The 23,960-nt window shown below is 58.1% G+C and overlaps 1 protein-coding gene across 3 annotated transcripts in view; it reads right to left on the reverse strand.

Annotated features, from left to right (window-relative positions):
- Positions 1 to 23,960, reverse strand: part of SDK2 (sidekick cell adhesion molecule 2) — a 263,209-nt gene that overhangs the window by 16,369 nt on the left and 222,880 nt on the right. For 2 of the 3 annotated variants that reach the window (XM_081220352.1, XM_081220350.1), the window contains 11 exons: positions 23,297 to 23,498; positions 22,045 to 22,148; positions 21,461 to 21,531; positions 19,396 to 19,531; positions 17,759 to 17,815; positions 16,338 to 16,439; positions 16,051 to 16,166; positions 9,380 to 9,566; positions 6,628 to 6,765; positions 4,198 to 4,359; positions 1,426 to 1,551 (listed from right to left, as the gene is read on the reverse strand). In XM_081220352.1, coding sequence (XP_081076478.1) covers positions 1,426 to 1,551; positions 4,198 to 4,359; positions 6,628 to 6,765; positions 9,380 to 9,566; positions 16,051 to 16,166; positions 16,338 to 16,439; positions 17,759 to 17,815; positions 19,396 to 19,531; positions 21,461 to 21,531; positions 22,045 to 22,148; positions 23,297 to 23,498 — 1,401 coding nt within the window. The remainder of the gene's footprint in view (positions 1 to 1,425; positions 1,552 to 4,197; positions 4,360 to 6,627; positions 6,766 to 9,379; positions 9,567 to 16,050; positions 16,167 to 16,337; positions 16,440 to 17,758; positions 17,816 to 19,395; positions 19,532 to 21,460; positions 21,532 to 22,044; positions 22,149 to 23,296; positions 23,499 to 23,960) is intronic. The other variant, XM_081220351.1, reaches the window with a different exon arrangement.

Here is a 23,960-nt window from a genome sequence, read left to right on the forward strand (position 1 = left end):
GGAACACCAGGTCCCCTGCCGGGCCTCCCAGGGGACGCTGGAAAATCCACAGGGCTGAAGTCCAGGACCAACATTCCGTAGCCTGGCGCCCCGGCAGGCCAACTTGGATGGAAACAACAGGCACAGGCCCTGGTTGAGAGAAGCACGCGGAGGTCTCCCAGCCAAGGCAGCAGCTGGCCCTGGAGGGCGAGGGAGGGACCATCTGGAGAGGGGCGGGAGCCAAGGCTGCGTGTATCTTCTGGCTACACGTTGGATCTGAGCTGCTGGATGTAATAGCTATTTGCGACTGCAGTTATTAGCCCAAGATTAAGGCAATGACAGGGTGGTAGCAGCTTCCTGGAACCGCTGGAATGAACTATTTGCTATTGAGATGTTTAGCGCTCAGCCACCCCGCGGTATTAACCACGTCGCTGGGATGTGTCAGCTCCCCATTAGAAGTATTAGCTACTGAGATGCTGGCTTCCCATTCCGATTAGTATTTTCTATTTGTGCTGGAGCAACACAGTCTTTCTGTTTGTTTCTCAACTTCAATCACCTAATCACAGATCCACAGAATACCGAGAACAAGCCTCCAGCCTGCGCTGACTCTGGCACCTCTGATTAACTCAGAAACCTAGCAACGGAGGGAGCTGGCCGCGGCCGGGAGCTCCTGGGGGTAAGGGGAGCCGGAAAAGCAGGAGCAGGTGTCACCGTGACCGTGAAACAGGAGCTCGGAGAACAGCCCCCTGCAGCGACTTATCAACTGCTCATCTCCTGATGGCTTTGGAAGTTCTTGTGATTCGATTTCAGGCTTGAGAGGAGAGACTGGGACATTATAGGAACTGCAGTGACAGCCATGATAGCGGGGACGAGCCTCAAAGAGGCAGCTGGGTCTCCGGGGGACAGCCAGCCTCCTTGTGGAGCACTCGTCAGTGGGGTCGTGTGGAGGACACGGGTGTTCAGCCGATGGGAGCCCAAATCTTTGTTCTCTGGCTTCTTTTTTTTTTTTTTTTTGTGGTACGCGGGCCTCTCACTGCTGCGGCCTCTCCTGTTGCGGAGCACAGGCTCCGGACGCGCAGGCTCAGCGGCCATGGCTCACGGGCCCAGCCGCTCCACGGCATGTGAGATCTTCCTGGACTGGGGCGCGAACCCGTGTCCCCTGCATTGGCAGGAGGACTCTCAACCACTGCGCCACCAGGGAAGCCCTGTTCTCTGGCTTCTTGGATGACCCCTACATGAGTCGGTCCCCACCTGGTGATAAGCGCTGTTCTCCGGGGCCTCCTGGGTTTTCCTTAACTAAGGGTGCAAGTCCCGTTTCCCACTCGTCCCAGGGCCACCTCTAGGTTCACCTGGGGGAGCACAAGCCCCTTCTCACGTGACATCAGTGCCCCAAGTGGATGGACTCTGTTCCCGAGGGCAAGCCGGCTCAGCCCGGGGGGGACATACCTGAAGGTCTGGCCTCTATGACGTAGCGGGTGATGGGGCCTTTGCCGGGGTCTCCGCTGGACCAGTGGATGGCAATGGCCGAGCTGTACCGCACGATGATGGGCACTCCGGGCGGTCCGGGGGCACCTGCGAACGGTGCAGTGGGTGAGAGGATGCATGGGGGCCAGAACAGGCGCCCAGCCTGTCTTCCTGAGCTCCAGCAGGAGGTGCTGGATGTGAAAACCAACCTCGGCCAGGGGCTCCGGAAACCTGCACATGCCGAGGCCCAAGGACTGCATCTTGGCCAGGCCTGCTGGATCTGACTTATTCTCTGCCAGGTCACCCAGAGCTCCTGCACTCCAGGAGAGGTATATGTGACGATGCCAGAAAGGTTCCCAGCTGCATTTGCTTTAAGGCTAGGCCAGAGAGGAGGCCAGGGCTACAGGAGGATCTGGAACCTTTGCGTCCAACAGGAAGAAAAACCTGGCCCCACTGCTGACTCTCCTGGGGTGACAGGTGCATCAGGGCAGCCGCCACGCGGGGTGCTGGCCCCAGGGGCCAGAGCAGGAGACAGACGTCAGCCTCCGTGGGGAGAGGACTGAGCCCGTGCTATCTGCTAAGGGTCCTGTACCCCTTCTTCCCTGGGCTGCCCTGCAGCACCGGCTCCCACTGCCCCCAGGGCCCCTGTCTGCTGTTCCCCACGACACCTGGAGCCCTGTACCCCCAGGGCCTGGCACACAGTAGGTGCTTCCTAGGTGCTTATGGGACGAGGGAGGGAGCCAGGGAGTGAGGGTGTGGGTGACTGGCTGGCCCGGTGGCCCCTGTGGACGCCTGCGGGGAAAGGAGCTGAGAGCCCAGCTTCAGACTGAAGATCCTCCGGGCCTGTGAAGGCTTGCAGCCAGACAGCAGGCCAGACACTCACTACCAGAGCGTGGCGGCCCATTCCCCAGCCCGCGTCCAGCACTGCCTGTGACCTCAGAGGGCCTCACTGCCTTCCTTCCTGCCCCCCTTCCCCCCCTAACGAGCATCCTGCCCACAGCACAGGGCAAAGGTGGCTGAGGGATGGAGGGCATGGGACACAGCCCGAGGGACATGTGAAGGGTGGGGCAGGGGCCCTTGGGACCCCGAGTTCTCATTCCCCACAGGACAGCACTCGGGGCTGAGGGGAGCTGTCATCCTCCTGGACTAGAAGCTTCCAGCATTTCCAGCATTGCCCAGCCTGGAGGGAGGAGGACGCCCAGCTGCACATCCGCCCTTGCTGACCCCTCCTCTGTCGGGTGGGCGCAGCTCAGTGCTTTCTCAGAGCCCCCTCGCCCCAGCTCTGTACCGCCCCCCTCTGGATCCCCCCCCCACAACCCTGGGTCACGTCAAGCCTCCGGTTAGAACCCCCTGTCCTCCAGGCGGCCCTCTCCTGTCCCCATGCCACTGCTCTGTCCTTCTTGTCTCTGACGGCTCGCTTCCTGCTTTTGTCTCCCAAGGAAGCCAAGCTGGCTCAGGTGAGAGGTGCTGGGGGGAGGGGGGGAGGCTGGGGGCAGGGGGAGGGCAGAGGCGGGGCAGGGGGCAGCTCCCTGGCAATCTTCCCCCTGCAGCCCTGCAGGCTTTGTTCCCACAGAGCCCAGGGGCCAGAGAGCTTTTCTGCAGAACAAGAGGCAGGGAATAGAAAGTGCCCAGTAAGAGAAAGTGAAGGGGGGCCGCCTTGAACTAGTCCCTGGGCAAACCCGCCAGGCAGGTGAGGCAGCCTCTGGCAGGCCCAGCTCTCCCTGCAGCGGCTCTCCCAGCCCCCTGCCGAGCTGGGGCCTCTGAGCTGGGGCCTCGTCCACTCCTGGCTGATGGGCGGGGAAGACAGGGAGGAGGGATTTCAGGGGGACTCTGGGGTGGGCTGTGTACTTTCTCCAAGGGGGAAGTTCAGAGTGGCTGGGAGGTGGATTCTATGTTTGGGACACGCTGCATGGGTGACAGAGACGCTGGGGAACTAAGCCTCAACCTCAAGTGGCCCTGAAGAATTCCCCCAGCCTGACAATGACCCCAAGAGGCATCGCAAAACCCAGACCAAGCCACTCATTCCTCCCTGGTCCCCGGTGTTCCCCTCCCTCCCCTCCCCTCCCCCCAGGCCCAGCGCACAGGGCCTGGCCTGTAACTGCCTGGCTCCTTTCTTGCCCTGCCCCCAACCCTGTCCCTCTGTCACCTCTATCTAGGAAGGATGCAGCCAGCAGGTGGCCCCTGGCCCTGGCCAGTGTCCTCTTCCCAAGCCTGAAGACCCCCAGAGCGTGGGTTCTCACAGTGGGTAGCAAAGAGCTACCTCAGCTCGCGTTCAAATGCACATTCCCAGGGGGGCTGCACAGAGATGCTGAACTTCCTGGGACCCAGAAATCTGTACTTATCACAGGAACCCCAGGGGATCTGACATCAATGGCACCTTGAGAAACACTCCAGAGCCCGGCCGGCCTTCCCTCACACCTGGACACCCATCCCTTCCCATCCTGCTCTGCTATAGCTTCAGAATTCTGCAGGTGCCGGTCTGTGTTCCCATGCATCCATCTGAATGGATGACTTCACCCCCATGAAGTCTCCTGCAATCTCCCCCTTTACATGCCCCCCCTTCTCCTCTCCCCTTCCTCCCCCCAGGCCCACCCTGTACAACCTCAGGGACCCACATGCTCCACCAGAGACCCCGTCTTGCTCAACTCTGCACCCCCAGGCTCCAGCACGGCTCTGGGCACCCCCTTCCGCCTTGCGGGGCTGAACACCGTGTATGGAGTCAGCAGCCCCCGCGTCCGCCCAAGGCTCCCCTACCTTCTCCGGGGCCCGTGGTGACGTTGGCTTCGATCTCGGGCCCGTAGGCGAAGGTCTTGGCTCTGATACGGAACCTGTAGGTCATGCCCTCCGCCAGGTCCTTCACCTTCAGCCACAGAGGGCTGCTGTCCTTCACGTCCACTGTCACGATCTTACTGACTCCTGGGGGAGGGGGTACACACAGCATGTAGGGCCGGGGGAGGCGATGGGGAGGAGGGGCGGGCCCTGGCCAGGGGCTGCACCCCCTTGCAGTCAGGCTGGGACAAGCACCCTTGGCCACACAGAGTGTTTTCCAGACTGCTCTCAGAACACAGCCCTGCAGGCTGTTCTCAAGAATATATATGCACTGCCTGCCTGCCTGCATGTCTGTTGACTGAAAACCCAGAGGGTCCTTTAGCATCTGGAGGGAAAAAACAACTCACCATCCTGCTTAATTTAACCACTGTATGCCAAACACATTTCACCCCGTTTATGGTCCCCCTCGTCCCATCCCATAGAATTCAAATCCCAAGGATCATCTTCCGGCGAGTGCTTCTGTAAAGACACCACCGTCCAGAGCTGGAGGGGACACCAGTGCAGCTGCCCCTAGAGCCCAGGACAACCTCGGCTCCGCCTGGGCTTCCTCCTTCCTCCTGGGCCAGCAAGAGCCAGAAGCCCACACCCTGCCCTCCACCAGCTGAGCCCGCCAGGCTCTTCAGGGCAAAAGGGAGGGTGCTACAGCATTCCAAATCTCGGCAACTAGAGGGGAGGCCTGGATGGCTTCCAGGAGGTGAGAGTTTGCGCGCCGTGACTCCCAAGTCAAAATCCTCCCGACCGCCAGCCTCCCCAGGACCGGGTTTCCTCTCTCATGCACACCAAGCAGCTGGTCACCCCCAGGAGACAGGCTTTGTGGCCAGCAGACCCCAGAGCTGCCTAGGGGGTCTCTGAGCATGTCTCCTACCCTGGCTTCGCTTTATTTTACTGAGTGAGGGTATCAATGGCATCTTAGGCCAGGTGTTACGAGATTAAATAAAACAACAGAGCATCTGGCTCAGGGTTGGGGCCCAGTGTATTGAATGAATGAAGTCCTGATGGACAGAAAAGTGGGCGATCTCGAGGGGCTCCCTGAAGGAGTGATGTACCCGTGGGGTCACGTGGTGATGTGCCCTGGGACCCGGAACAGCAGCCCTGGGTACCTGGCCCCTCGACTTTTCTGAGCAAACCCTTCATTGGCCTGGGCCTCGGTTTTCCCTACAGGGAAGCAGGGGTTGCTGCATCCTCGCGGGGCCTGTTTGCTGGACTGAGGAACAGACAGGCAAGGTGACCATGCCTCACCAGGTGTGGATCCCCTGGGGCCACCGCAACAAGAGCCGTCTGTCCCCCTGCGTCCCATCCCCGTGACCTCTGTCCTCTCCATCCTTCCGTGGGAGAGGTGGCCCCTTTCCTGCGTCCTGCACCTGACCGTCCCTCTTCCTGGGGCCCAGCTCCCCCTTGGGACCTCTGGACCCGGTGAACTGTTGGCACGCAGGTTGGGCCGGGAAGACTGAGGGCCATTGTTCCCTCGGCTGACCCAGAACTGCTGGCCGCCTCGGCTCCCAGGGCTCCGTCCCTTGTTCTGGTCAGGCTCCACTGTCGGGGAGGGGTGACCCCAGAAGCGGTCACCTCTAGCCACCAGGGTGCCACCTGGTAGGCCAGCCATACCCCCAAGGCCTCGCTGGGCTCTGGAACTGGACATAGGCCACCAGGGGTGCAATCTCCTTCCTGCCTTTCTAAGCAAACAGCAGTAATCTTGGCCGGGGGGCGGCAGCAGGTGGAGGGGCCCAGGAGTGGGGCAGGGTCCCAACCGGGACCTGGATGGACGGGGCGGGGCTGGGGCTGCGGGGAGGGCACTGAGGAACAGGGCTCAGGGCAAGCGGGAGGGAGGCTAGTTGCCGAGCAACAGGCTTGAGCTGAGGTTCCCAGAGGGCAGCGGGGCCGCAGTGACTCCCGGACTTGTGCACCTTCCTGGGGAGAGGTTCCAAGGCTCTTATCAGGTTCTCAGAGGGGTTCCTGACCCCACGAAAGGCAGAGAAGAACTAACCCGGAGGAAGGCTGAGCCCCTAAGGGTGGCGGGCACATGTAGGATAGGACCATCGGGGGATGGTCCATCTTTATTATCCATCTCAGGATACTGTATTTTGTCCAGGGGTCCTTCCACTCCTCCCCACTTCCACCCACTGAAGGGGAGAATGTATTTTAAAGTTCTCTCCCAGGACTCAGGAGGCCGCGGCTACTGTTCCGATTTTGCCTCCAACTTGCCACTGTTTCACTTTGGCGACGCCCCGGCCTGTCGGGGCCTCAGTCTCCCGTTTGTAAGCGGGGAGGGGCTCATGGCTCTGCGTGGTGATCACGGAGGGGACCTGTGCAGAGGGCGGGTTTGGGGAGCCCTGCGGGAGGGAGGGCCCCACTCACCATCCACGGGGGTGCAGGGCTCGTACACCAGCCGGTAGCCCTCCAGGACACCATTGGGGAACTGCGGAGCCTCCCAGGACACGTTCACTGAGGTGGTGGTCAGCTCACTGAACTTGACCGAGCTGGGAGCACTGGGGGCTGGGGGGAGAGAGCAGAGGGGCTTTGTTTCCTCCTTCCTGGAGGTTCAAAGCCCTGGGTTTGGTTCCAAGGAACCAGCAGGGGCGTTTGGTCCCGGGAAGAAGCAGAAAGCAGGGCTTCATGCCAGAGAGGGTGGGAGGGGTCACTAGAGGTCACTGGACCCCCTTCCCTCCCCCGCTGAGGTCATTAGCATTCTTTCCAACATCAGAGTCCAAGTACTGGGAGAAAAGGGGACTTTCTTTTCCCTAAAGTTGGAGAATGCAGGCTTCCTCCTGCTAAGTGGCCCTGAGCCCTGGCTAAGAGCGCAGGACACGCCTGGACTGTACCCCCGGGGTCACTGCGGGGCCGGGCGATGCCCTGGTTTCCCTGGTGGAGGAGGTTGGGGGGTGCCTGGGCCTCAGAGCATCAGGTGGGCCCTAAACAACCTGCCAGAACTGCCATGGACATGGCCTTGCTCTCGTCCCTGGGGCCCCAGGGATTATTGCCGAGAGAGACCACACTGTCTGAAGCAGCCAGAGCCAGGAACGGTCAACGCTCCGGAAGAGAAGCTTTCTTGGCCCGAGAATCCCGGAGTGAACCCAGAAACATCGGTTGCGGGGGGAGGGCGAGAGGTCAGAGGAGGGGGACAGAGAGGAAGGGAAGGCAACATCAACCGTGCAGCATCCCGAGCTGGCTCCAGGGGGACGACCGGGCTATTATTGTCCGGAGCTGCCCGCCCACGGAGCCGGAGCTAATCTGGGCCGGCTTCCGCTCCAACCCCGGGAGGCAGCGTCAGGGAACCGTCTTTGAAGGACAGAGGCCAGCTCTGGAGGCCCTTCCTGCCTCCCCTCTGGTAGAGGGACGTGAGACAGAACACTTTGTCCTGCTGACGGAAGCGTCCAGGCTCCCAGGGGCTCACATCCGGCCGATGACACTGACAGAGAGCGGTTGGGACGGACAGGCAGGCAGGCAGGCAGACAGACAGACAGACCGACTGACCCTCGGGAACCAGAGCTCGTCCCCAAAGAGGACAATACTTAGGAACCGACTCCACGGGGTCTCACTCTGTCTTTAAGAGAAAGGTAATCGACAGAATGGGAAACGGCAGGTTGGAAAAGATGCTTCAAGCCAAAAGGCCTGTATTCAAATCCACGAGGAGAAAACTCGATGGCAGGCAAAGGGGACGGGTGCCATGAAGACAGCCCAGGACATGCTCAGATATCCTCCAGTCTCTGCTCCCCCATGGACCAGCTGGGGGAACTTAGGGGAGAAGCATCACTTCCCAGGCCACCCTTGCTCATCGTGAAACCGGGTAACTCCTGCCCTGCCCGTGCTCAGGGCTTCCGGAAAGATCAAGTGTACTGTTGCCAGAGAAGTGGCTTTGGATACTATCTAGAGGGCTGGCTCTGCACGTGTGGGCTGCAGGATTCTTAGCACCACCCACTCCTCTGCCCCACCCTGCCGTCCAGCCTCCTAATTGGCCTCCCTGCTTCCCTCCTCTCCCCTCCATCAGCCCGTCCCTGGTACAGCAGCCAGAGCAATCTTTTTTTTTTTTTTTTTTTTTTTTTTTCCGGTACGCGGGCCTCTCACTGTTGTGGCCTCTCCCGTTGCGGAGCACAGGCTCTGGACACGCAGGCTCAGCGGCCATGGCTCACGGGCCCAGCCGCTCCATGGCATGTGGGATCTTCCCAGACCGGGGCACGAACCCGCGTCCCCTGCATCGGCAGGCGGACTCTCAACCACTGCGCCACCAGGGAAGCCCCAGAGCGGTCTTTTATAAACACAAACAGATCCTGTTGCCCAAATGCTTATCCCCACCAATGGCTCCCCGTCACACTTAGAATTAATCCTAAACTTCCTTCCAAGGCCCCCAGACCCTCTATCACCTGACTCTTACTCACGTTCTTTCAAGCCACCTGGGCTTCTCTCTGTTCTCTAATCCCCTCCAGCCTCCAGGCCTTTGCACCTGCTGGCCCCTCTGCCCGGAACACCCCTCCTCCAGAGCTTCCCGCGGCTGGCCTCTTCTTCTCACTGAAATCTCAGCTCAGATGTCAGCCACTCAGTGAGCCCTCCGCAGGCAAACCCACCCGAAGCCATCTGTCCACCCCCTGCCTCAGTCCTTGGATCACTCACACCCACTGCTACCTGAGGTTAATTCATCTAGATGCTTGTTTACGATCCGACGCCCTCCCTAGGAGGGGGCCCTTGTTGGTTTCATTCACTGTCGTGTTCCCAGCATATGGCACAGTGCGGGCCCATAGAGAATGCTCAATAAATACTGGTGGAGGAAACAAAGCCAGGGAGATATGAGAAAGTCAGATGGGAACAGGCAAGGGAGCAGAAGGGGGCTGGCTGGGCATGGACTGGCCATCGGCAAGGCGGGCTACTGGGGGAAGATGGGGGGAGGAAGGGCGAGATCTGGGGGCCTCTCCAAGGCTTTCTGGGGACAGCGCTCCTCTTCTGAGCACTCACATCTAGGCCCCTCTGGGTGGGCGGCGCTCTCCCACTCTGGAGGGCGTCCCACGGGGCCCGGGGACCCAGCCCAGATCGCTCAGCTGCCTCCACTCCCCCACAATCCCAGACGCCAGGTGCCCCACGCCCTCCCTGCCATCTGTCCCTCCACTCTCTCCCCCACCTGCTTGCTGGGTCTGGCCCCGGGCCGGGGTGCTCCGAGGCCCGTCCCCCGCAGCGTTGAAGGCTGCCACGCTGACCATGTAGGCAGTGTAGCCGGTCAGGTTCTTGAGCTTGACGCTGTTCTCGGCCAGGAAAAGTGTCTTCACCCGCTCCGTGAGGTTCCGTCGCTGGGCCTCCCAGAAATAAATCTGTGGGCACAGAGGATCTGGAGTGAGGGAGACAGTCACCCAGCTTCCCCCTTTGCCCCCACCTGATCCCAGGGTCTCAGACACACCTTCTTTCGTACCATCCACACACCTGTATGGGAGGTGTGAGTCGCCCAAGAAGTAGTATAGGTGGATTTAAGAGCTGTTTTAGAAACCCTTCCAGAGTGTTCCTTTTCACAGCTAATCCTTCAGCCTCTGCTAGACTGTAAACCCCATGAGGGCACAGACCCCATGCGTCTGCTCAGTGCAGTGCCTGCAGGATTTAGCACAGCACGGGCATGGTTGGCCTTCAGAATGTTGTCACTGCAGGAATAACTCAATTCTGTTCTGCAGGGACCCTGAGTGCAGTGTAGGTAGACTGCTGGCATGGAGTCTACCTCAAACCCAGCCGAGAGTCGAGAGTCGGGTTTGAGGACCAGCCCATCGGCATCACCTAGGAGCTGCTTAGGGATGCAGCGTCAGCCCACCCTGGACCTGTGGCATCAGCATCTGCAGGCTGACAAGGCCCTCAGGGACACACATGACAGCTGGCACAGCTCACTGTAGAGGCAGGAAGGCCTGGGCTGAGCCCAGCACACTACTGACTTGCCCAGGTGACTTCGCTGAGCCGCAGTTGTGTCGTCCGTAGAGTGGGGGTCACGGACACCCACTTCCCAAAACCAAGGTGAGATGCAAAGGTCGTAAAAAGAAGGAAGACACGGCAAATTCTGCAGAAAGTTTTAGTCCAGGAGCGCAGCAAGTGTCCACAGTACTTCCAATAATAGTTGAACCCCTGCACAACACGGGTTTGAACTGCCCGGGTCCACTTCTACGCGGATTTTTCTCAATAGACAGGTGCAGTACAACAGGATCTGTGGTTGGTTGAATCCGTAGATGCGGAACTGCGGATACAGAGAGCCGCCTGGGACTTGAGCATCTGCAGATTTTGGTAGTATCCACAGTGGGCTCTGGAACTGATCCCCCGCGGATTCCGAGGGACAACTCTACTTCATATTCACCGGGGGTTAACACTCGCTCGTCGCCAGCGAAGCAGCAGATCCTTCACTATTTTTATTTTATTTTTTGACTGTGTCATTTTTTATTATTATTTTGGATATCCACACAAAATTTTACTTTATTAAAATTTTTTTAATCTTTTTTAACATCTTTATTGGAGTATAATTGCTTTACAATGGTTAGTTTCTGCTGTATAGCAAAGTGAATCAGCTATATATATACATATATCCCCTTATCCCCTCCCTCTTGCGTCTCCCTCCCACCCTCCCTATCCCACCCCTCTAGGTGGTCACAAAGCACCGAGCTGATCTCCCTGTGCTATGCGGCTGCTTCCCACTAGCTATCTATTTTACACTTGGTAGTGAATATACGTCCATGCCACTCTCTCACTTCGTCCCAGCTTACCCTTCCCCCTCTCCGTGTCCTCAAGTCCATTCTCTACATCTGCATCTTTATTCCTGTCCTGCCCCTAGGTTCTTCAGAAGCATTTTTTTTTTAGATTCCATATATATGTGTTAGCATATGGTATTTGTTTTTCTCTTTCTGACTTACTTCACCCTGTATGACAGACTCTAGGTCCACCGACCTCACTACAAATAACTCAGTTTCGTTTCTTTTTATGGCTGAGTAATATTCCATTGGATATATCTGCCACATCTTCTTTATCCATTCTTCTTTCGATAGACACTTAGGATGCTTCCATGTCCTGGCTATTGCAAATAGTGCTGCAATGAACATTGCTTCACTACTTTTAGAACTCGGAATCGAGGCGTTTTAGAACTCTGAATCGAGGCGTTGGGAAAGCTGCAAGTACCTGACCCGCAGAGGATTAGAGAGCATTTGGCGCCACCTGCTGGCCAAAGGGGTTTCGGCATGCTATTGGCTTCTCAATTTCTCAGTTTGCCTGGAGAAAGCTCATAAAAGTGAGAAAGAGCTGATAAAAGTGTCCTCACCTGGCCTGTGTGAACAGCAGTTAGGATGAGTCGGTACCATAAAATCCTTGCTTTTCTCTAACCCCTCCCTTTTTCTTTCTTCTTTTTTTTTCAGTCTTCTGATACAGGTAGATAGTCACACATGAAGTCATTCATTCATTCACTGTTTGGAATGAATGAGTGAACCTACTTGGAGTGGATTCAAGAGAGATGGGGCAGAGGCAGTGGGCAGACATTTTTGGGGAGGATTTCTGCTGCAAAGGGACCAACCAGAAAAATGGCTAAAGCAAACGTGAGGTCAGGAAGAGGCATTTGAAAGATGCAACATATTTCAGCATGAGAAAAGTGATAATGCAGGACAGGGGGCTCCAGTGGCTGGCGTCACGTTCTTGGGAAGGGGAGCAGGGGGGTCCAGGACCCAGGGCCACCACACATACATAAACGGGCACCCTCAGGGCTTCCCTGGTGGCGCAGTGGTTGAGAGTCTGCCTGCCGATGCAGGGGACACGGGTTCGTGCCCCAGTCCGGGAAGATCCCCCATGCCACGGAGCGGCTGGGCCCATGAGCCATGGCCGCTGAGCCCGCGTGTCCGGAGCCTGTGCTCCGCAATGGGAGAGGCCACAGCAGTGAGAGGCACGCGTACCGCAAAAATAAAAAATAAAACAACAACAACAACAAAAAAAAAAACGGGTACCCTCAGCAGGCAGGTCTTACCTGTGTGTACCGAATTCAGCAGACCTTTGTTGGATGAGGATTAAGTGACATTTGTGCAAATAGCACAAGGGGCTGAGCCTTGACCCCAACCCCAAGGGCACACGGCCGAGTTGCCGTGCAGGCTGATGGGTAGCCAGGTGTCTGCTAGAAAACACGCTCCCTGGAGGGCCCACGTCTTTGGCTCCCTTGCATCTCAAGCACCTAGAATCATGCCTGGCACACCTGCTGGTGCTCAATAAATATCCGCTAATGGATAAACACTTTCCTTAGACGGGAACAGGTGTAGGAGTGAATCGTCATCACCACCTTCTCCTATTCTCAATTCCCTGCCCCTTCGGGCTTCACCACAGGCAACAGGCCAAACTTCAGCCTCGGTTAAGTCAGGTTCATGCCCACATGTCACATTGCTGGCTGTCGCTGGAGGAAAGCCACACTTTCAGCTCACGAGCACAGCCTTGAGCGGCCCGGCCACCGTGATACACTGGCCTGGTCCACTCCCTGCAGTCTCCGGCATCACGGGTCCACACAACCCTTCCCCATTTTCCCTTCCTCCCCATCCTCACTCCTGGCTCGGGACCCTTCACTGAGCTCTGGAAGCCATCACACAAGACTCCACAAGCTCCCTGCCCCAGCTGGACCACCTCCTGCCCTGTGTCCCCATCCTCTGCCTCCCTCCTGTGACCAGGGCTGAACTGCCGGCTCCCTACTAAGGCGGCCCCCACATGACTGAACTAAATCCCAGCCCCCTCACCCCCTCCAGAGCATCACCCCCCTCACAGCTTCCTCTCTTCCCTGACTCACCGAATTCCTCCTCTTTCCAGAATCATTTCTATCAGCACACAAACGAGTTATTCCTCCCATCTTAAAACCTCCTCCGTTGACTGTCTTTTTCCAGTCTCTACCCCATTGTGTGACTTCCTTTTAAGGCAAAACTCCTCAGAAGGGATATTGGTACTGGCTGCCTCTCCTCATTCTCTCATGAACCCACTCCAAGGAGGCATTCCCTGCCCCCAGCTCTTATCAGAGTCACCTGTGAACTTGGCCTGTTGAATGCAATAATCCAGGAGTCTGGAAACTCCCTCTGTAAAGGGCCAGGTAAGAAATATTTTAGGCTTTGCAGGCCACACGGTCTCTGTTGCAGCTCTTCAACTCTGCCTGTGACTTGAAAGTAGCCAAAGGCTATCCGTAAACAAATGGGTGCGGCTGCATGCCAATAAAACTTTATTTACAAAACCAAGTGGGGGGCCGGATTAGGCTCATGGGCTGTCTGCCCATCCCTGAATAACTGCTTCCTAGATTTCATCTTGTTTGAGCTCTCAGTAGTAGTTGGCACATCTGCTTCCTCCCTCCTTCTGGAAGCACGTTCTTCATGTGGGCTCTGAGACTTCCATCACTTGTTTTGGTCCCGGGGCTCAGTTTTCAGACTTCTGGTGTTTTCTATTTAATCTCCGGGCTTTCAGGACCATCTATATGCTGAGGATCCCACCGTTCACACCTCCATCCTGAACCTTCTCCTTTGGCCTCCACACCTGTGTGTCCAGCTCCTTTGGGTGTCTCCCCTTGGAAGTCCAACAGACGTCTCAGACACCAGCTCTCCCTCCGAGCCTCCCCCTCCCACCGTCTCCCCTTTTCCTGCGCTGTAACTGGAAGCTCCGTCATCCAACTGCTTGGAAATCCTTGTTGCTTCTCCTTCTCTCACATTCCACATTCAGTCCATCAGCAAATTCTATCAGCTCTGCCCTCTTCAAATGGAACCAAGAGCAAATGCTTCTTACCTGCTCCTGCGCGGTCTAAACCACCATCATCTGGATGATGCCGCCGCCTCTTCATGTTTTGCATTTTCCCCATTTCAGACTACTCTCAACGCAGCAGCCAGCACAAGCCTTTAAAAACCCGAGTCACCCATGTCCCTCTTCTGTCCCCAAGTCCCCGTGGCTGCCATCTCATTCAGCCAAAGCCCTTGAGGACTCCAAGTGATGCGCCCCATCACACTGGGACACATGGGGCTCTTTGCTGGGCTTTGTACACGCCAAGCACCCACGGATCCCAGGGCCTTTGCTCGTCTTCCCCCTCCTCTGGAACACTCTTCTTCCAGATCCACGTGGTTCACGCCCTGTTCGCCTTCATCTTTGGTCACGTGGCAGCTTCTCATTAAGCGCTCTCCCAACGACCCTATTTAAAGTGCCATACCTTCTTCTTAACCCATTTCATTTACCACCACCTGGAGGTGCCCTTTGCTTTGTGCATCACTGGCTTCCTCCCCTACAGTTTAAGCTCACGTTGTCTCTGCTTTAATCTCAGCACCGAGGACACTGCTAGGTACAAAGTAACTACTCGATAAACACACATCCCTGAAAGGCCGGATGCATGGACGTGCCTGTCCCTGCACATGTCACAGCTCATTCTGGTGCAACCATTGGCTGGTGGTGTGAATGTGTGGTTAATGTTAAGGTCAGTGAACGCGGATGTTAATGCAGGTCTGGGAGGTGGCAATTCTGTTTCCTTTGTCAATGTCCATGGTTGGTTATGATGTTTCCCTGAGCACGTGGACGTCTGCTGTGTGATGTGTGGTGTCTGGGCACCCACAGATTTCCTGGGACCGTACATTAACTGGAGACTTCCACACCTCCCCAGTCTGGTGGCTGCCAAACTGTTGCAGGCCCTGCCCGGCTCCTTCTTCTTCCCCAGGGAGGCATATGCTAGTGGCGCAATATTTAGTTCTCCCAGCTGGCGCTGCGCAGAAGCGTCATCTATCTTCAGAGCATCCTTGGCGAGACGCCTTTCTTCCTCTCTCCCGCCTCCTTCACCCCACACAGAACCAGACTCCTATACCAGATTCTGTCTGAAATGGGGTCTCCACAAGCCGTGGGACTGGGCAAGGCCCTTACCTTTGTGGACACTCAGTTTCTGCCTGTGGGACAAGGGCTGAGCAGAGGAAGCCGGGAAGCTCCTGGTTGCTCCCACCCTTCCCGCCTTGCCACTGCACTAGGCTACTCTCTGGAATAACAAACAACCACTAGGAATCAGAGCGGCGCTGGACAGCGGCACAGGAGGTAGGCCTCAGACATGGCTGCGGGCTGAGTGTCCAAACGAGCAGCATGTGATTATTATTATTATTACTATTATTGCCATCTCCTCCAGTGGTTGTGTGCTCAGCGCTTCCTCCCCACCTTTCACAGGGTGACGGCGAGCAGACCTGGAATCTGACTCTCTGCTATCTGCTTTTTTGTGACCTTGTTGAACCACTAACCTGGGTCTCAGTTTCCTCATCTGTACAATGGGCACAATATTATAACCTACCAGCTTTAGCTTTACTGGGCTTTCAGGAGGATTAAGGAGCTCTAAAGAGCTTTGCGAATTTTGGAGATAAATTGAATCCTGTCATAACACAAGATGTTGCCTGAAATCTAGAAATAACTTTAAACAGAAATTTCTAACACCTGGCCGGTGGTCCTTTGCTAATTGGCCATTCGATTTGCATCAATATGGTAACTAGGGTTGCCCAAATAACCACTTTGAGGGGTCTCACGTTGGCATCGGGAGCTGGTGGGCTGGGTGGGGGCGGGGGGGTGTACCGCCCAGGGATGATACAAGCTGGGGGGTGGCCTGAATTTCTAGCATCTGAGCGCCGCCTGCCCCAAGGACGCCGGGTGGGGTGGGGGAATGGGCGGAGTTTTGCTCCAGCTGCAGGTGTTTCAGGGGATTGGGTGCAAACAGCCAAGGGATCAGGTGTAGACCCGGGACCTCACCACTGCTGGGTCACTCCCAACCACCACGCGGCCCTGTGTCCCTCTGGACCTTGTTCTCTGCCGGAGCGCCTGTACCTTGTAGCCCTGGATGTCTCCGTTCTGGCTCTCCAGCGGGGGTGGGTCCCACGTCACATCCAGCTGCGTGGCCGTGGCGCCGTGGACGGCCACGTTGCGGGGCACTGCCGTGGGCACTGGAGGGTGAGAGGGGTGGTGAGTGCATGAGGGGACCTCAGGGAGGAGGAAGAGGAGGTGGGCTGGGGGTGGGGTGTGGGCCCCCCCCAGCTCCAGTCTCTCCTCCCGCTGGGCTTCCGGTTTGGGGGGTGGGAAAGGTGTGCTGGGGCTGGAGGGGCAGCGGCGCTCACCTGCCTCCCCGACGAAGACCTCCTGGGGAGGGCTGGAGGGCCCCTCGCCCGCAGTGTTGTACACACTCATGCGTATTTCGTAGCGCCGGTGCTTGTTCAGGTCTGGGGGTGAGAGTGGGGGAGGGGAGAGGCACACAGAGGTCACTGGCCCTGCAGTGGACGGGGGTGGCTGCAGGGGGCGCTCTGATGATGCACCCCTGCGACTCTGGACCCCTGAGTGCAGGTTCAGGAAAGAACAGGTAAGAGGTGGGGCAGCCGACACTGGGGAGAGGGATGCTCTGACTCATCCTTGGGAATCCGGACACAGGGAGACACTGGGTGGCGTCCTGGCCAAGTGTGACCACCTTGGGCATTTTTGAGACCGAAAGGGGCACTGTTAACATTTATGCTGGGTCAACAGGTGTGAACCAAAACTGTCCCGGACGCGCCAGGTCACAGGTCACTCCTTCCCTACCTGTCCTGGACACACTGGTCACTTCAGATGCTTCAAGTTCCCAGCTTCCCCCCCCCCACCCCCAAGCTTCCATCAACCAGCTCTTAACGCGGGGGGCAGGGCCCAGCCCTAAAGAGAAAAGGCTCATTGGATGCGATTCTGGGGCTAAGAAACTATGTTTTTGCTCAGTTGGGGGTGCTTGGGGGGAGATGCTTAGACGGAAGCTGGGAGAGGGGAGCAGCTGCAGGAAAACAGGCCCCGACACCCTGGGTGGGAGTTGCCGTCCCTGCGGGGGGGTGGCTGACGCGTTCCCCCAGTCTCCTCTGCGTTCCCCTCCACAGCGCCCCCTCCCCAGGTGGAAGTCCTAAGCACCCCGATAGCCCTGGCCCTGCACCCGCGAGGGCTGCCGGTTCAGGAAGGACCCAGAGGGACAATTCAGTGAAACGCGTGCTATTAACAGGAGGCCCCCGGCCCACAGCTCCGGGCCTCGGGGAGAACCGAATGTCCTCTGGGACGTCAGGAAAGAGCTAGGGCTCGGGGCACCAGGTGGGGACATTTCCTGGTCCCTGAGGAAAGACGGGGTCTCTGCTCACTCCAGGGTGGGCCTTGGCTTGAAAGACAGAGCTGAGCTGACAAGTGCCTCTGATGGGACAAGACAGAGCGGCAGCAACGTGGACGCCTGCCCGTCCAACCAGCGGGACCCCCGGCCCCTACCGCGCACCTCCTCTCGCCGTCCCCCGCCCCCCAGGAGGACGAGACCTTAGCCATTTCCCTTTCTGTCCTGCACTGATGGACGGTGGCCTGGAGCAGACCTTCCCTGGCGACCCCCTGCTTTTCTGTGTATTTCAGGAAAGTCAGGGGGTTCCCCCTCTTCAAGCAGCCTGACTTGGGCGCACCACTCAGCTGTGGTCAGGCGTCCTCGGAGGCCCCTCTCCCCTCCCCGTGGAAGGCGGGGCCCGTCGGGGAGCCGCCGTGCAGGGGGACTTACTGTCCAGCTCGTATTGCGTGAGGCTGGGCCGGCTCAGGTCCCGCACGGAGTACAAGGCTACGGGGTTGGGGTGGGGTGGAGGGGGCCGGAGGGAGACAGGAGACAGAGGAGGTTAGTACACACCCACCCCGAGCCACACAGACCCCGATGAGGGGGGTGGGATGGGAACACGCATGCAGAAGGAAGGGACCTCCAGGCTCCTGAGTTAGGGGCCACGGTGGGAGTGAGGATGGGGGGGAGGTGGGAGGGGGGAAGAGGCAGCTCCCAGGACAGTGCCATCCCGTCCTGGTGTGCACCTGCTGGAGGTCACAGGGCACGGGAGCCCCTGGGAGCCCAGCATCCCCAGATGGGGACAGCTCTGGCCCCTTGTCTAAGGCTGAGTTTCTGCCATGATAGAGTGGTGTCGTTAATTTCCCCATATGAACCAGAAACCATTTTACTACCAGGAAATATGACTGCATTATACACAGGCCTATAAAATCACAACGACCAGCACATGTCTGCCAGAAAATAAAAAAAAAAATAACACAAGCTGTTGGATCAGCTATTTCTGAGTTTTTCTATTAATTCTCCTTGGCTACGTGTTCAATCATCTTGTCTGTTAATACCCGCTAGAAGACAAGGGGCAGAGTGTTTACGAGAAGGATGGGAGGAAAAATCAAAACGCAGAGGATCTTAAACTGTTCCTCTCCTCCCAGTGTCTCTGGTTTGGTACCACCACCCACCTGGGGACCAAATCCTCCAGACCCCTCCCCCTCCCACCGGCCTCCCTCTCCTCAACTTGAATCAGTGCGCGTGTATGTGTTGGGGCTCAGAGCACAACATCTCCCAAACGGGCCCTCGACTGCATCTCAAGCCGGCTGCCCTGGCACTGACCTCATGCTCTTGCCTTTGTCACTGTATTTGCCTCTAACTGGGGCACCTGCTTCTGGACCCCATCACTAGCCATGGTCCTCAAGACCCCAAAGTAACCATCCTAACCCAGAAGTACGACGAGTCATTCCTTTGCTTGTGTGTGACTCTCTGGGATTTCTACTTGGCTTCTTGAATTTTTTCCTTCCTGCTGCAGAGGCAGGCTGGATTCCGGGGAGCCCAGGGCAGAATGGTCATCTCCCTGAGGAACCAGAGGGGGCCAGATTGCTGCCCTTGGGACATGACCAGGCTTTGCTTTGGGTCCTTCCCACCTCAGGCCCTTTGCACATGCCAGGATCCACCCCCGCACCCCAACCTCCTCTGGACTGGTTGACCTGGAATTATCCATCAGTGTCGGCACCACAGCCATCCCCAGGGAAGCCTTTTCTGACACCTGCTTTAGGCTCTCCTGGAATATGTGCTTCACAGAGGCCATGCCAACGGCCTTAGATACCTATATCAGGGTTTTCTTCTCTAGTGCCTGGCTCCTCCCCAAGCCCGCAAGCTCTGTCTGAGAGGGCAGGGACCTTGTCTGTCTTGTTCACTGGTGTCCCCCCAGTGTCTGGGGCATAGAAGGTGCTCAATAAACATGCACTTGGGGATTGAATGGGACGGGATGAGAGGCAAACACAGGGGAGGGCGCCAGGGTTTCGGGTTAGTGTGATTCCAGGATGCTGAGAGCTTCACGCCCCCGCCCACCCCCGACTCCCTCCACTGTCACTCACAGGTGAGCTCCGCCCACTTGGCCCCCGGGTTGTTGATGCCACGCAGCGTGAAGCCCCTCAGACCCTCGTAGAGCAGCTCCCGGTACCGGATCCGGAAGCCCAGGAGGATGCCGTTGATCTTGTCTTCTGAGGGTGGCTGCAGGGAAGGGAGTGGGGGTGGGGCCGGCCGGGCTGGACCATGGCTGAGCATCCCCTTCCACTCCGCCCCTGCCTCCCTCCCCATCCTGCGTCCTGCAGCCACAGAGCAGGGACTGTGTCTTAACCGGGAAAAGGAATCAAAGTGGCATTGAGCATTCTTAATTTACGAAGCATTTCCAGCGAGGTTACTCCATCCCTGTAGCGTTCCCTGTGAGGCAGGGCAGGGCGGGAATCGCCATGCCATCCCCACCGAACAGACAGGAAAGTGAGGCTCAGAGATGGTGAGGAACTTGCCCAAGGTCACACAGCATCATGGGGGCCCTGAGCATGACTCTGGACGCAGAACCGTCTCAAAGAGTTGTTCCTTGTCTAGAAACTTCCTCACATGATCACCTGCCCTGGCCAGGATTTCCTGGAGTTGCCCGGGAATTAGGGAGAGTCCTCGCCCTGCTTTTCAGCAAGAACAAGGGTGGTGTGTCTTCGTGTGTGGCTCCTCTCTGCCTTGATCGTTTTCCTCTTTGCTTTCTGCTCCCGTCCTCAGATGAGCTGGAGAACAGGCTTCTGGAGAAGGTGGAAACTACTTTATTTATTTACTTTTGGCTGTGTTGGGTCTTCATTGCTGCGTGCGGGCTTTCTCTAGCTGCAGCGAGCGGGGGCTACTCTTCGTTGTGGTGTGCGGGCTTCTCATTGCGGTGGCTTCTCTTTGTTGTGGAGCACAGGCTCTAGGCGTGTGGGCTTCAGTAATTGTGGCCCGCGGGCTCAGCAGTTGTGGCCTGTGGGCTCTAGAGTGCAGGCTCAGTAGTTGTGGCGCACGGGCTTAGTTGCTCCGCGGCATGTGGGATCTTCCCGGACCAGGGCTCCAACTCGTGTCCCCTGCATTGGCAGGCAGACTCCCAACCACTGCACCACCAGGGAAGTCCCAGAAACTACTTTGTTATGATGCCTTTTCTAAAAAACCTGCTGAAATGGTTCAGCCTTTTATTAGCTCCTTAACTGTATTCCTGGCTGCAGCTGGCCCCTCCCTGCCCCCTTCATCACGAGGGGCCCGATCTGCTCCAGCCTTGGTCAGCTCCCCACTGCACTAGGTCATTTTCACTTAAGGGACTGTCCTTCTCAGGTGGGGCCTTGAGCTGGGGGAGGGGGAGGGGGGTCCCTCCTGTTTTCTCTTCAAGGGCTTTCCCTTCATGGGGGCTGCAGGTGGGCAAAGGTTGGCACCTGCCCCTCTAATCCTGAGAAACGGAGACAGGAGTTCAGGGCTTTGGGGCCTCTGTGGGTGACCCGCTGAGTCCCGGGACTGGGCTTCAGGGGCTGGGGAGGGTCCTAAAGGCACCCACGGGCAGCTGGGCCTCTGAGATTCGTCCCGGGTCTTCCTCAGGCCATGGAGGGACGGCAGTGCCCACCTGAGCAGGTGGCTGGGGGAGGAGAGGTGGGAGGCTGGTTCTTTGTACCTGGATGATGGGTTCCTGCTCATGGTGACAGGACCGAAGCCCGGCCTGGGTGCAGGTGAGGCAGGCACACCTGTGATTGGTCTCTGTCGGGAATCCCTTCACTCAGAGCAGGGCTGGGGTTCACGGAGACGCTGGAGGCCCTGACGGCCCCCAGCCCTTCTCTGTGCAAGGATTCTGCCGACGTAAGGGCACCGAACCTGGCCCTGCCACCTAGTAGCTGTGTGACCTGGGGCATTCTTGTCACCTCCCCGAGTCTGGGTCCTCATCCACAGAAGGGTATAGGGTAGGACCTGATTATCTGGAGGTGGAATGAAGGGTGTGTATGTGCACGTGTACACACATCTGTGTGCGTATGTGTGCGTGTCTATGCATGTGGGTGCCGTGTTCCAGCCCTGCGGGGGCTATTGTCTTTCTGGTCCCAGCACAGGGTGTGTCAGTCCTTGTGGGACACAGGCCCCTCCCCGCCTGCCCGGCCGTACCTGCCATCGGATCAGCACGGAGGTGGTGGTGTGCGGTGTCACCGAGACAATTGTGGGCGCTTCATCAGGGGCTGGGGGGAGAGGCGGACAGGTGAGCTCGGGGGGGTGGGGGTGGGACTTAGGCCCCCTGGGAGCCACGGGACCAGATTCTTCAGACACTGGGCCCGCTTAAGCCCTTCCTCATGCCCACTGCCCCAAGCTCTGTACAACAAAGAGCCAGTGTAAAGTGGGAGAGGGGCCGGGACCTTGACCCCAGCCCAAACCCAAAGGCCCAGAGCCCCTCCTCTCTGCACCCAGTGCCACAGGCCTCCCCACTCCCAGTGAGGTTTTCTGTGGTCGGCCACGAGCTTCGAGGACAGAGAAGAAACACACGAGGATGCCAGGCTGGGTGTGGGTGCTGAGCCCACGGCAAAGGCCCCTCTGGCCCAAACCTCCTCGGGACTCTGCCTGGGGAGCCAGACCAAGGGCCCAGCAGGCCCAGTGCCCCACCCATCTTTGGAGGCTCCTCCCCCAGAAGAGAATGGCCAGTGCCCAGCAAGTACCCAGGGGACCAAGAGAAAGAGACCCCCGTGCAGGGCACTGACCGGCCTGCAGGGTGGTCAGTGGTTCCGACTCCTTGCTAAAATCGCTGTCCCCAATGTCATTGGTGGCCTTCACTCGGAACTTGTAGGACGTGAAGGGCTTGAGCCTGTGTAGGGGAATTGGGTTTGGTGAATGGAGGTGTCCCCTAACGGCCCTGCCCCGCCGTCTCTGCTCCCCATCTCCCCAGGGCAGCCCCAGCAGCTGTGGGTCCATCACACAGACAGGAACGTGGAGGCTCAGAAGGATGGGCTGCTACGCAGGCAACAAGCTCAGGCCAGGCCCTGGGGTGCCCTAGACCAGGCCAGCTCAGGGTGTGTTCTCACTTTGGCCGCAGCTAGATGCCAAAGGTTCCCAAGTGGAAACGTCCACATATGCCCTATCTCAGAGGGGCCTGTAGGTAGGAAAGCTCCAGTAACTTCCCCTCAGAGCTGACACCTCCCCCAAGAACTGCCAGCCCTCTCTTGCATTTAGTAAATTCAGGAAGGGCTGAGGGTCTCAGGAGTTAACCAGCACTTCATCTCTATAAGCCTCATTTCCTCTCCAGGCAAACAGCTTCCCTTCTGGTTTATTGAGGGTGGGAGGGGGAGTGAGGAGAAAAGTATTGCTCAAAACTCTCGGTCTCATCAACTGGAATGTTAAAAATACATCCCGGGCTTCCCTGGTGGCGCAGTGGTTGGGAGTCCGCCTGCTGATGCAGGGGACACGGGTTCGTTCCCCGGTCCGGGAAGATCCCACATGCCGCGGAACGGCTGGGCCCGTGAGCCATGGCCGCTGAGCCTGCGCGTCCGGAGCCTGTGCTCCGCAACGGGAGAGGCCACAACAGTGAGAGGCCCGCGTACCGGAAAAAAAAACAAACAAACAAACAAAAAAAACATCCCACTAGGAATTAAATTGAAGGCAGAATTTTGGAGCAAAGCTCCACTCCCCTATTAAGGATGGAGAGGGAGACTCCGCCTGGCCGGAGAAATCCAGCTAATGAAGGATGGCGAGCCTTTCACGGAGGGGGCTTCTAGGCTCCAGAAATAGATAATGAGAGGCAGCCCTAACAAGGCTCCGGAGAGGGTGGGGAGGGAGGTTAGGACAGAGCTGGAGGGCATGAGCGTGGATGCGGAGAGGTCCCGGGGGATGAGGGCTGTGGAAGCGATCTGGGGGTGGGCGGGCTCCGGGTGTTCCCAGGGGCCCCTCCGATGCTGACGCTGTCTCTGGGCCGGGAGGGGTGGAGCGGAGATGCTGGCGGACAGACGGGGGCCTCACCTGTCCACAACGAAGGCGGAGGCGTTGTGGCTCACAGAGGCTGAGTGCAGGGCCCACCTGCCGCTGGGCAGCTCGCGGGTCTGGATGGTGTAGTAGCGCACGGGTGACAGCCCGTCGCTCCCGGGCTCCCAGGACAGCAGCACGCTGCGTGCCTTCACGTTCTCCTGCTGCACCACGGGCTTGCTGGGGGGCTGTGGGCGGTCTGGAGGGGGTGGATTGGGGAGGAGCAGGTGAGGCCACGGCGGAGGTGGGGGTGCACTTTTTCGGCCCCCGGGAGGACTGATGCCCCCCACCCCATCCCATTTCTGCACACAGGTCCCAACAGTCAGCACAGTGGCTCCTGGCCAGCAACTCCTTGGCTACTCAAGGCCCAGGTGCCTGGGAATTTACACCCCGAGGGCAGCCCCAGCACAGGGCTGACAGTGAGGTGGTGTGAACGTCCCAGTTCCTTTGCCCTGGTCTGCACGGTGCTGAGATGGAACCTATGCTGTCCCCAGTGGGGTGGGGCTGAGCCCACATTTCCCTCGGTGGGGTTCGGCTTTGTGCCCTGCGAGGGCATGGCCTCTTCTCACTTCCCCTCGCCCCACAGTAGGGATTCTTGGTCTCAGCACTCTGGCACTTGGGTGGATGAGTCTTTATTGGGGGACCTATCCTGTGCGTTGCA

Source organism: Mesoplodon bidens, assembly GCF_964165515.1.
Source record: "Mesoplodon bidens genome assembly, chromosome: 19".
Taxonomy (NCBI): Eukaryota; Metazoa; Chordata; class Mammalia; order Artiodactyla; family Ziphiidae; genus Mesoplodon; species Mesoplodon bidens.